The following is a 13,754-nucleotide window of genomic DNA, read 5'->3' on the forward strand; positions in this document are numbered from 1 at the left end:
ACTAATGCGTGTTAAACTCCTACAGGGATGGCGTCATTTGGGCTCGGTTTGAGCTGGAGCTGAATACTGATAGTTTAAAGCAAGAATAAATCAAGGCCACTCCACCAATGAAGAAGGCACCTGCAGGGATGCACTGGCTACAGACTTTTTGTTCAGCACATTGGTTTTCTTAAGCAGCTTTATACAGCAAGTTCCATGCAGTATGGGTTTGCAAAAACATATTTAATTTTTATTAAGAAAGGTTTCTGAGAGTAACCTGGAAAGATCAAATTAGAGATGGACCCAGTTCGCTCTTCTTCCAGGATAAGACTGTGTCCCTGTAAGGCTTCTTCCACAACAGTGGACACATCAGTCTCTTGCTACAAGTGTGTGATTCCTACTATGCAACAAATCCAATCTGAATAAGAACATGTTGTCTATAGATCTGCAGTAAATGTGTGTTGAAATATATATTAGCATTTTGGAGCACATTCAAATTGATTGCTAAGGCACAGTGAAAAATGGTCAACAAGCAGCGAATGAACAATTTTACGTGGCATTTTATTCACTTAACAGAAACATTCACTTATCAGGTATCACTGAAGTGCAATTTACAGAACTTAGCAGCAAATTCACATATGTAAATTCAGATTTATTTTATTTTGTTGTCTTTTTTGTTTCTTTTTTTTTTTACAAATATTACAAATGTACATCCATTAGTACAGTATTGCCATTCACTCATGCGTGTTATGTACAGATTCTTCACTAAAGAATTACTACTGAGCAAGTTCCTTTGCTTCAGGAAATGCTGCCTATAGGACATGTGTGCTTCTGGGATGTGGTCCCTTCACATTCCAATGCTGCACGTAATGAGAAGAAGTAGACATTTAAGGTCATATTCAACCCTAGTGCAAGCAGGTGGAACACCATTGTCTTCAATGAGATCAGCTGATGCCCACTTGCAGTGGGGACACAGTTTGGTCTCGCCTACTAAATCCATTTTGGCAGCTGAATCCAGGATTGAATTACTGGATTTCTTGCAACAAAAGATAATTCAATCCAACTATGCTTTTCTTTTTGTCCTTAAAAATAACCAGGAACGGTGTTTTATTGTCACATAGCTGCAACACCGGCCTGTGGAGCTTTATGCATTAGTTGAGATAACGTCACACTAGGGCTAGAGAAGGGTGGATGAGGGCTTTGAGGTCTCTTGTGAGCTAAAGACTAACTTGGAGAGGAAAACTAGAAGACACACTTTCTCTTGCTTCATGGATCGCTGCATGAAAAACCTTGTCCTCCTCTCTGGTTGCCTTGTGGTTTCTCTTCCTCGGTGGGAGCAGCCAGAACCTGTGGGACCACTGCTGCTAGTGTCACCCACAGCTTCTCCCACATTTCCAGTCATGGGCCTGACCCCCACCTGCCCACTGCCCCTCTGGGAACCTTTGCTTCCCAGATCACACTGGAGATCTGCACCAGTGACAGTTGTGTTAGAGGATGGGACCATGTAGAGGTACCAGGAAGCTCCAGAGGGCACCAAAAATATTCTGAATATTAATCAGAAAACCTGACAAAGTGGTCAAAGTATTGACAAAGTGGTTACCACAAAATGCTCCCGTTCTTGAAACACCTCAGGTTCTTGTTCATTTTTTATTTTTACGATTTCTACTCTAAGGATATTTCTTTAAATATTTTTGGTAGTTAATATGGAATGTGTTATTTTGCTGAAAAGGCTTCTGCAAGGGGAGAGCTTTGTTTTATCTATTTAAAAATTCTAGTTTATCACAATTGTTTTTATACAAGACACTATAGATACATCTTGTAGTTTATAATCTAAAAATAAAATCTCATCAAAATACTGTAACTATTCTATTGTGGGCATCAATAAACAATGTATTTACTGTATATGGCTCTCCAAACATGATAAACCCTATAGAAAGAGCATCTATCTTTATTGATAGGAACAGTTTCCCGTGTAAAGGAAATTACATGGAAAAATATGAGCCTTGTGTTGTTTGAAAAGTAACTCAGCTTGACAATTCTGAGAAAATACCAAGACAATTATCACAAATCAGTAGCAGCATGTTATATACAGATTTAAAGAGAATCACAGGAATAAAAAGAAAACAGTAGTTATATACCCGCAAATCCTGTCATTTAGAAAACCCAAACCTGAAAGAAATATACAGGGTGTTTGAAGGTTGGTTCTGCAGTGAGACTAAAGCTCAGCTCTCCCATGAATGTATCTTCTGCATTGTGATGAAGTTTGGGATGGTTCAAAGATGAGATTACATCAGATCCAGCCCCAGTTATGAAGAAAATATTTAACTCTTGGGTGCTACTTGTCTCCTAACTGAAAAACCTCACCTGCTTTTTCAAACCACAGAGGAACATGAATATGAATAATACTACTTGGCATTTACACAGAGCTAGAATCTGAAAGCTCTCACATTGAGTAAGACCTTACCCAAGCCTGTAGTTGCATCTACTGCACTTATGCCAGCTGAACTATGTTGGGAGGTAAAACTCACAGCAAGAGTGACAGAGTCTGGCTTACACCATTGCATATGACCAGAGCACTTTGTTCCTGCCAAGTTCCTTAGAGGTGAAGCAGGTAATTATTATTATCTCCATTTGACAGATGGAGAAACTGAGGCAGGAAAGAGCCAAGTATCAAACATGCTTTCTAGTTTGGGATGTCTTAGTTCTGGCTACCCGACCAAGCAATTTTTCAGATGTATGGAACATCCTGAGCTCACATTAATTTAATTTAGAGCTGTGGGTCCTCAGGAACATTCAGATCTGAGACTTTGGGCCCTGGCTCCAGTTTGCCTGATTTTAGGCAGCTACCTGAAGCTCCAGAGCTGCCTCCATCATCTCACTGGTCTTCACAGGCAGCCCCTGCAGATCTGTGCACCTCTGCAAGCAGCACAGAATTGAATTGCCCTCTTGAAGAGCATCTGCATCCTGGCTGGTGTTTAAAGGGCACGTGTGATCAACTGGGTCTAAAGAAATAAAATTTGCAGCATGCAAAACTTGTCGCCAGATTTGGTGGGAAGTGGTTTGTCCAAAGCATCAGAGAGGATAAGTCTAAGAACCAAGGGAATCCTAACTCCTGCCTTTTTGCTCAGAGCTAGCAGTGGAGTTTAAAAATGCTGTGTATCTTTAAGGTCCAAATTCTTTCTCACAGATTCAGGCAGCTAACAGAATGATTTTTGCATAGAGGTTTGACACCTTCTTTGTGGATGATTATGGATGCTTTGAGACCTGCTGTTATGCTGCCTGCCTAGGGTACTTCCTTCTTTGCTCACTATTTTCCATTATTCAGTGATGATTCTTGCACTGATTGTGTGAGGGAAAGCAAACTCTATTCTGGATCAGACAGGTGACCTGCTAATGCCTCAAATTGGTAATAAGTGACAGCAAGAAACAAAGAAAAGCAGAGTCTCTGTGGGGGTGGCATTCTAATTTGGGCAAGTACATTCTTGGGGAGGGATCATGAAAAAGCAATTTTCTAATGTCGAGTTCAGTGCATCAGACACATTCCTATTTATGTATTTCCAATACAGAATTAAAAGCAAATATTCCCATGGAGGTTGCTATTATATCTCAAACTGCTTTGATTCTCTCGGCTCACGCATCCTGCCTAGCCTTCTCTCCAGCTGATTTGATCCAGTCATGTAGCAAAGGTGTCAAGTGATTTAGACAGTTAGTAGGAACTGATCTTGCTCTGGGGGTTTCTTCACCCAGGTGCCCAGACCGGCTTTCTGAAATGCTTTAAACAGCTGCTGCTTGACAGACTGGTACATGTGAGCTACCAGCTTTGCCTCGCTGTACACTGATGGCATGTCTCCATGGCTCGGTATTCGTGTGCTCAGCTGCAGAACAAAAATCAGGGAAGGGGAAAAAACGGTAATAAAAAAAATCAGCTGACGAGCCAAAAGAAACAGGAGGTTTCAGTAGGTGTATAATCTTCCTGTCTACATTTCATAAGCAACAAACAAACTATCACGGTGCCCTGTGTGTTTGCTTTTGGTTTAATAACAAAAAACCAGGGAAGTAATAAGTGCCTGTGACACGGTTTCCAGCCATTGCAAAGGGAAATGGCATAAATAGCTTTTACTTGGAGTAGACTTAGGCAGTAGCAAATCTTGGTGTGTTTTACAAAGGCAAAATTTTACTTCTCAGGTATGATGATTTTTAGGAACAAAAAAGGGAAACAACTGTTTTTAAGGAGCTTTAAAGAATGTGCTCAGTTTTGCCCAGGAAACGGCAGCTCAGTGCTTCTGAGTAATGCCGAGATGCAAGAAGGAGGATCCCCTCCCACATTCTCCCCTTTTTCCTATTCAGTGCGTTATAGTAAGAGATGCTGCAAAACTTGTTCAGGAGAGGGCATAAATCAGCCATCAGGATGTGTGCTGGCATGGGGAAACCGAGCACTCTGCTTGGACACTGGAGCTGCCTGTCAGGAGCTGCCAAGGGAGACAGCAACGTGTTTTCTGCCTCTCATCATCCAGAGCACATGTGAGAGCAAGCACCCTTCACTTTGCATAAGAACTAAATAAGTGACCTCCTCTGACCTGCCCAAGTCTTAAACAGCAGTGTGGCTTTGATATCATGCGAAAGAAACCAAAATCTGTAAAATGCCTTAAAGCAAGCAGAAAGGTGAAAGTCCAACCCTTACAAGCCAGGGAAATAACACCCTGTAGGAAATAGCACACTCAAAGCACAGCCTTGGCAAGCAAACAACACTCCTTCTCTTCTCTCTAAAAGGAGGGATGGTGAAAAACAGGTTAAAGTGAATGCACAGCCAGAAATGAGCTGCTCTGGTCCAAAGTCTGTGTGGTGCTGATGTACCATGGGGTATATTGGTCCAGACAGCAAGGGACGTTGGTCCTGCCAGCCTGGGCGTCAATGGGCCACAAGCTGGCCTGGCCGGTGGTGGCTCGCCTCCAGCTTCCCCAGAGGAGGACAGTGATGACATTATCAAATGTTTTATTTTGTCAAAAGCAAAGCGCCCTGCTCAGCAAGGAGTTACTCCCTCCTGCTCACCTCAACCTCACCCCTGGTGTCAGCCAGGTGCAGTCCAACTCTCCCAGTCGTAGCCTATCCCAGAGCTCAACTTGCCCGTGATTTGTTCCTGTGAGGAGCCCTCTGTTTTGGGGACAGCAGGAGTGCTTCTCACCCTTCTTTCTATGCCACTTGTTGTGCAAGAAATAGGCTGGTACCTGTGCTACCAAACTGTGATTGAGCCCTGGGTATGAAGCACAGGTTGGTCCCCTCTACCTCTCCGCAGGCTCAGGGTCCCAGGACAAGTCATGCCACTAACCAGGGATGGGATGAGTGTCACCAGCCTTCTTCCCTGGGGTGTTCAGCAGAGCAGAGTAACCCTTTTGGGCGTGTCCTCATACATCCTCACCCTGCCTGTCCATTTACCTTCCCAAATTACTTAGTTGGAGGAAGTGGCTCTAGACTTCCCCAACATCACTCTGCCTTGTTCTTTTCCACTTATTTGAGACATTTTATATTTTCTCTGCTGCTCTTTCTGGAAGTGGTGGAGTCAGGCTCACTGCCTTGATATGTGTGCTCCTTTCCCCCAGCACCTTCTTGAAGGGTCAGACAAGAGGAGAAATGATGACTCCAGAATGAGGAATAATGAGCAGAAATTTTCCTTATTCCACATCTAAGACCCTTCAGCACCTGGCCATACACCCTGTAAGGAGCAGCTGTATTATTGTATAGAGTCATCAACACACCTGGGAGATGGGGGAAGAGGAGGGGACTGGGTAGTCCGTAACACGTGCTTTAGTCAGCTAACTTTGGTGAGATTGGGAGCAGTTTATGTTGGGAGTCCAAACCCCTGTGGAACAAAGAAATGTGGTAGATGCCTTCAAGGCAATGAGAAATACTTTCCTCTAAAAAATAAGAAGCCTCTAAGACTTAGTGAGTTGAATGCACCCCTTAGAGTCAAAGGGATATTTGGGATGAGATGCATAAAAAATTACTCACTGGTGCTTATATTGCCACTTAACACTCTTGGCTTTTGACTGCTTATCTCTCTATAGCTCCAAGGACAGCAAGAACACCCATCTCCCCTCCCCAAAAGTGTGACTTTCTGTCCTTGGCTTCCTCTGGACTCTCAGTTCCCACAGATGACCCTGTAGGCTCTTGGCTGCTGATCTTCTCCAAGGCCTTAATAGGTGGGTTGCAGGACATCTGTGGAGGCTGCACGTTCATCACGATTGCTAAAACAGGGGTGACTATGGGGTAAGGACTAGCCCATCTAGAGATGGCAGCAGTGTCCTGTCAGTGCATCAGACCTACCTTGCCATGAAGCTTTGCCCACCGAGTGAAGAACATGTGCTTGCAGAGCCGTGAAGGGCTCCCACAGGTCCTCTTCCCCGTTGTGGCATTGATAACCTCTAGGTCAGCATTTCCTGCAATCCAGTTCACACTGAAGCAGGGAGATTTTCCAGGCTGCCGAGCATCAGCATGGCTAACCCCTGGCAGGAGAGAAGGACACCAGTAACATCCAGTGCTCAAAGCCTTCTAAGGCTGCTAATGTATGGTGCATCATTGTGACAAGAGATCTCAGCAAGTGAACACTGACATTGTGCACTGCAGATGCTTTTGTCACCATCAGTTACATGTTACCAGTCCAAGTACCTCAGAGAGACATAATTTAGCAATTCCTATAGACCTTTTTCCACCTTGCAGGGAAACTTTTCATTAGCCTAAGGAAAGCCATTAGATTGTAGCACGTGGTATTGACAGCAGTGTTACAGTTGCTGAGTGAAATCTTTCAGAAAGGCTTTAATGAGGTAACTGGTCCTTAAAGGCAACTAAGCAGCAAAGTGCTTTTGCCATGAGTTCCTGCTGGTGAACTTTCCATGGTCCAGCATATTTATCTGCTAATAACTGCTGGGGCCTTTGCTGTGACTGGAACTCCAGATTGCAAGGGGCACAAACCAGGAATATGAAAATACAAAACATACATTTCATTATCATAGAATCATAGAATAGTTAGGGTTGGAAGGGACCTTAAAGATCATCTAGTTCCAATCCCCCTGCCATGGGCAGGGACATCCCACTAGGTCAGGCTGCCCAAGGCCCTGTCCTTGAACACCTCCAGGGATGGGGCATCCACAACTTTCCTGGGCAACCTGTTCCAGTGTCTCACTACTCTCATCGTGAAGAAATTCTTCCTGTCTAGTCTAAATCCACCCTTCTCCAGTTTATATCCATTCTTCCTTGCCCTATCACCACAAGCCTTTATGAATAGTCCTTCTCCAGCTTTCTCGCAGCCCCTTTCAGTTATTGGAAGATTGCTATAAGATCTCCTCAGAACCTTCTCTTCTCCAGGCTGAACAAGCCCAACTCTCTCAGCCTGTCCTCACATGGAAGGTGCTCCAGTCCTCGGTTCATCCTTGTAGCCCTCCTCTGAACCCGTTCCAACAGTTCCATATCCTTCTTATGCTGAGGATTCCAGAACTGGACACAGTACTCCAGATGAGGTCTCACAAGAGAGGAATAGAGGGGCAGGACCACCTCCCTCGACCTGCTGGCCACGATTCTTTTGATGCGGCCCAGGATATGGTTGACCTTCTGGGCTGTGAATGCACACTGCCAGCTCATGATAAGCTTCTCACTGTCGAGCACCCCCAAGTCATTTTCAGGGCAACTCTCAATCACGCCATCCCCTATCGTGTACTGAAAACAGGGATTGCCCTGAGCCAGGTGTAGGACCTTTCATTTAGCCTTGTTGAACGTCATGAGGTTCTCACAGGCCCATTTCTCTAGCCTGTCCAGGTCCCTCTGGCTGACATCCTGTTCTTCTAGTGTGGCAACTACACCACTCAGCTTGGTATCATCTGCAAACTTGCTGAGGATGCACTCAATCTTGCTGTCAATATCACTGATGAAGATATTAAACAGCACCGGCCCCAGTACGGGACCCCTGAGGGACACTACTTGTCACGGATCTCCATCTGGACTTTGAGCTACTGATCACTACTCTTTGAATACAACCATCCAACCAGTTTCTTATCCACCATACCGTCCACTCATCAAATCCATATCTCTGCAATTTAGAGAAGAGGATGTTGTGGGGAGAGAGGAGGATGTTGTGGGGGAGAGGAGGATGTTGTGGGGATTATCACAGAGAGTTTATTAGATCCAAGTTAATAATGATCTTGGAGATATCACAAACCTACACAGAAAAATCTTGCTCCACAGCTTATGTCTGCCTGCAAGATCCCTAACCTGTATGGGAGCAACAATTTCTTCAAGAGCTACTTAAGTGTCCTAATGGCAATATTTTGGATAACTTTAAGTAGAATGCATCTGTGTTCAAGACCAGGTTGGATGAGGGTATGAGCAACCTGATCTAGTGGAAAGTGTCACTGCCCCTGGCAGGGTGGTTGGAACTAGATGACCTTCCAACCCAGACCATTCTATGATTCTATGATAATCTAATTTTAGGCAGCTACAATGATGATGCTTTTGGGTGACTGCTTGACCTTTGTGCTATGCACATGGCTAGTTTTGGACATCTGCATCACAAACTGGAGCCCACTGCCTACACAGGTGAGTTCTCCCTTGGCTCTAAATGCAGATCAGGGTTGCAAGGTCAGGTGTGGGTGTGTGAGAGAGAGTTATTTTTAATCAGGTAAATTCCTGTCTCTTCTTAACCATTTAACATAGGTCAACATTTCCATAACTGCTATCACTTTCTCATTTCTTGTACTTGAAATCAGGGAAGGATTAGTGTTTGTGAGGGACTAAAAAGAATAAGGAAAGGGATTCATTTATTTTCCAGCATAGGATAAATGCAATCAAGAAAGCTCTGGTTTGCCCTGCTCGTTAGTGCTTCTGGGAGCAAAGAATTAACATTATGAGCTTCCAAGGCTGGAAAAGGTAGAGTGACCTGAAGCAGTTTGAATATTTTGGAAAACATGGGCACTGGATGGTGTGTCTGGATCCAGCTGTTGAGTCCTTCTCTACTAATTTGTTGTGTGGGCCACTAGCCTGAAAACTTGGGCAACAAAAGCCACCATGGGGAGCAGACCCACGAGGACTATGCTGGTGGGCAGGGGCTGCCTGGCACTGCCACCTCAGAACAGGCCAGAGCCAGGGCTGGATCTCTGTTTCCAAACAGCAGCTCCTGCCAGAGCCCCTGCCGGCAGCAGCTCCAGTGATGGCTCATGGTTTGCACAGCTTGATGGGGACCTGCTTTTGGTGCTGCTGGGTTGACAACAACAGAGAAAAGTTCTTCCCATTTTCTACTGAAGGATTTCAAAGAAATTTTGCAGAGGGGAAGAGTACTGATATGTGCTGTTCAGAGAGAGGTAGATTAAAGAAGAGAGATCAAAGCCTGTCCTTTCCAAAGTGCCCCTTCTTGTACACCATAAGCATTGCTGATCTCAGGAGGAATGGGAGGAGATAGGAGCTGGTGGGAACCCACTACCCATTATTGCATTTAAACATGCTGAGCTTGGTAAGCCACTGAGCAAGGTCATGGGAGGCATGGAGGGCTGTGCAGGGTCAACTGTGGCAGAGACATTGCCTCTGCAAGCAGGTCCTGCCTGGGCCCTTTCAGCATCATGGAAAGCAATGTTTGTGAGGGATGTGCTCCATCTCTGCTCCTTTCAGTATGGTCCTCTCTGTCCTGTGAGGGAGCTCTATGAGCCAGATAGGTCTGAACATGTACAGAGAGAGAAAGGTGGCCATTGAAGGGAAAAAATTATACAGCATAACCATGTTGTATCAGTGACAAAGCTGAACTTGCAGGAATCATCTCAGTCACTAGGATTGGACTTGCTGCTGCGTGTAGAAGAGAATTACAACTAAGCCATAACCTCACCCAAGATTTGCAGATATATTCATGTCTTACTAATAACTCTTTCAATTCTTCTCTCCTTCCAAACCCCCCAAAGATAACAGATCAGTCTGCATCTAAAACTCCAGGCAACACACCTAGGCAACAGGATATAAACTGAGAGCCTGAAAAATCAGATACTGGTGCTATTCAAACACCTCTATACAGAACAAAATGCAAACAGATCAAAATGAGCTGTTTGACACTATGCACCAGTATTTGTCAAGATAGCACCCAAAAGCTTAGAGGATTGAGTGCCAAAAAATGTGACAGCAAACACTCTGCTTTGCAAAGTTAGCACAGGCCACAAAATAAATATAAATGCTGTGAAAACACTGACCAGTGAAAAAGAAGGAAAGGCTGTGTAGAGGACAGAGAAGGCTGTGGGTGACCGTTAGATGGGGGCTGTACACTCCTGCCCAGCCTGGGACCTCCCTCTGCTCTCGGTGGACTCTGTGAGTTCCAGGATCTTGCCCTGGTGCCTGGAAAACCCTCTGTGCTTGTTTGGCTTTCCTGCTTTCTCTTCCCAGCTACTATATATAAGCACATGTATTTAGGTAAGTAGAAGATATTTTCACATCATTTTCTGAATGCAAGAGAAGAGGCTTCAAAGAAAAAAAACATGAGGCTCATGACAGACTCAAATATGGAGCCTAGATATATTCTCTGATTGCTGTTTTTGATCCTTTTTAAACATCTTTTTCATGTTTTTCTTTTGACAAATAATTGTTCTGATTTTATTTGAAAGGTAATACCCAAATAATCTAGATCATTTTCTCTTCTTTATGTAAAACACCCTCCTTAAAACCAACACAACAAAGAGTATAATAGGAGACTGTACAAACTGAAAAGAAAAGAGAAGTCCTTGTACAAATAATAAAAGCTTAAGTATTGTGGGATGTAAATTGAAATCTGTCCTCATTCTCCTCTCCTCCCCAGCAAAGCCTCATGCCTCTTCAGGATACCCTTTAGAATAGCCTCAATCTTAAGAAAAGAGGAAATAAAACTGACATAGGGCTTTTCTTTTGCATAAAAAATACATGCTAGAGTAATCCCAGTGAATGAGTGGATTTCCATCTGACTGGGACTGGTATGAGTGGACAGCCTCACAGATTATTTTTCTGTGGGGTCAAGGATATCTCATCCTGCACTGTGACTCTTTTCCACCGAAATGTTTGTATTGCTATGATCAAATGACAAATTTGGCATCCTCGTAATTGAAGGACTCCTGCAATTTGAAATCCCTGGCTGGTCTGGTCCCTGAGAGGAGTACAGGAGGTGGACTTGCCTGGCTAAGGTTGCTGAGGTTTGGTCTTTAATGCTTTCGATTTGGCTTCTGCTAGGTGCCCATCTTGTTAGTGACTGCATATGCTGTCAGCACAGTTTTCCAGGTAAGAGAAATGCGGCATAAACCTCAGCAATGTAAGTTTTAAGCAGTATTGGCTCCCTGGGATTTGTGAGGGAGGGAAGATTACAAATAATGACTTTAGAGACAAAAACAATGTTGACAGAGAGAGACAGATTCCTCCCACTGCTTCTCCTGGGCTGAAGAAAAGCTACAAATACAAGTGAAAGCAAAGCAAAAGCTTTTCCAAGCAGAAGTCTCAGGGAAGGAAGAAGTCAGCCATGAAACATGCAGATATTTAAAATGACACAAGGGTCCCCTCTGAGTTATTACTTTTACTTTACAAGGCCAACCCAGTAAAGCAATAGCTGTTCTGTGGCTAAATCTCTTATTAAATCACTTACTGTGTTTTCAGCCCTCCAACAGTTCAAGTGGGTTTCCCCATACATCCTGCAGACACAGTGAAAGTGGGCGTGATTTTAATCTTAATGTCTGAGTGGACTTATCATGAGGTAGGGAGGCCCAGGATAAGCTCAGCATTCCCAGTGAGAGATGCAGAGACTTATGGCAAGCAAGGATGTGTTGCCAAAATAACTGCCAGATTTGAGAAATAGGGAGATTTTTCCTGATCAGCTGTGAGTCCTTTCCTCTCTTCCCTCATGTGGTGTGGGAAGGAAGAGAGGCAAGCCATGCCTATGCTGGACCAGGGCAGGAGGGCCAGGATGGTGTATAGGGTACAGCATAGGTGTGGAACACAGTTTCCTGCATACTTGCATTGCACAGTCTTCGTCTGACTGCACTGAAGAGTTAAAAGATGGAGATAAGCTGTTCAAATAAGGATAAGACTTTTGACCTACCCACCTTATAACACGTACAAGCACATTACACTTACCAGATGTACTAAACCACACAGAACCTGAGAATTTCCCCGATGGCTAAACTATCACTTCTGCCCCAGCCAAACTAATTTTGTCACAAGGATGTATTAAAAAAAAAAAAGAACATGACATAGATACGGGATAAAACAGTGCTCAGTGCTCTCCTGACTGAGGAAGCTAGAGAATTTTGAAAGGCAAAGATGTACTTCACCAAAGCAACCTCCTGGCTTTGTAACCCTGATAACATATTGGTGTCTCAGGGAACCCTCCTGAAGGACAATTATTAGAGTTTAAGAATAAAATAAGGTTCTAATCCTGTGCAGAACTTGGGCCCCTTAGCACTCACATCCCTCATGAGGATCTGAAGGCAGTCAAGATTTTGTGGCATTTTGCTGGGATGAGGCTAAACAGTCACTGCCTGGGTGGGGGTTAAGGAAGTGATTCAGGAGACTGGAGAAGAAAGTACCAGAGACCTGGGATAGGGACAGGGGCTGGGAAGGGCAAGTGATGGCACTGAGAGTAGAACAAAAGAGAGCTAGAAACCATGAGATGCTCATGGAGGGCTGGTTGTCCTGGCTTTGCATATTTGTGTGCTTGCTGTGTGAGGGAGAATGGGATGGGAGAGAGTTAAAGCTAAAATTTACTGAAAAGTTGGTCCTGGCTTTTAGAAATCTTTTACTTAGTCATACATTTTTTTCCACTTAGAGCAGTCTTTGTACAGTGTTAGATTTCCTAGTTAGCCTATATGCACTACTGATTTTGTGTCATCAGTTTCTTCATCCTATGAATTCATTCTCTTCAGGAAAAAAAAAAAAGAAGCCATGGGCTAATGGTTTACTTGCAAACAAGTACACTTCCCTGTTAGCAATTGGCATAATTGGTGGTGGGAGATGTGATCATTTGTCTTGCAGGCAGGTGTTTGCTTACCACTGAGAAGCAGCTGATTGCGCCGGTATGAAGCTGGCAGCTGACCAATGTCTTCTATTCTATGGCTCATTACCCGGGAAAGGTGACCAGTGTGACAGAGACTTCCCACAATGATGCTGTGCAAGTACATGGGTTCGATGAAGGAGCTGAGGAGAGCACCTTGGAGCCCAAGGATGTTCCACCTAGAAAAGAAATTCAGGAGCAATAAAACACATGGGTGGAGGAATGGCCAAAAGAGAGCTGCCCTGGGAAAATCAGCAAAGGCCAGTAGGTGGGTTGGAGGGATGAGGGGTGAAACCATTCCTGTTCCTGCTCTTCCTGTTCTATGCTGCATGAAGTGCTGCACTGTTGCGTTATTATACACCTGTGGACTCATTCCCCCCTCTATGTCCCTTATAGATTACTGTGATGCCACTGACTTAAGAGATATATATTTGTCTCTTGTTTTTGCAGAGGCCTCTTGTTGAGAGCTATTCTTTATAAAAGCATTTTCTGCTTGATGAACATTAATTCAGCGTGTCTTTAGCACAATTTTATTTTTTTCTGTGTCTGTAATTTTATGCTTGCAATGGTAGAGCTAAAATGAGTTCTTTTGTTAGTCTACCTTTATTTACTATTTTACATACACTAGTACCATGCCAAGGTCATAGAGCCAAGATAACATGTGACTTAGGAGGCCAAAATTCCCACAAAATTGTAAATAATTTTTGAAAGCCTCACAGGTTGACATTTCCTTGCACAAGCGACCATG

At 44.0% G+C, this 13,754-nt stretch overlaps 1 protein-coding gene across 1 annotated transcript in view; it reads right to left on the reverse strand.

Annotated features, from left to right (window-relative positions):
• Positions 1-539: 539 nt before the first annotated feature.
• Positions 540-13,754, reverse strand: part of ADARB2 (adenosine deaminase RNA specific B2 (inactive)) — a 334,574-nt gene continuing 321,359 nt past the window's right edge. The window contains exons 8-10 of the mRNA XM_069859323.1: positions 13,004-13,185; positions 6,301-6,479; positions 540-3,854 (exon numbers count right to left, since the gene is read on the reverse strand). Coding sequence (XP_069715424.1) covers positions 3,678-3,854; positions 6,301-6,479; positions 13,004-13,185 — 538 coding nt within the window. The 3' untranslated portion in view covers positions 540-3,677. The remainder of the gene's footprint in view (positions 3,855-6,300; positions 6,480-13,003; positions 13,186-13,754) is intronic.

Source organism: Phaenicophaeus curvirostris, chromosome 6 (genome assembly GCF_032191515.1).
Source record: "Phaenicophaeus curvirostris isolate KB17595 chromosome 6, BPBGC_Pcur_1.0, whole genome shotgun sequence".
Lineage (NCBI taxonomy): Eukaryota > Metazoa > Chordata > Aves > Cuculiformes > Cuculidae > Phaenicophaeus > Phaenicophaeus curvirostris.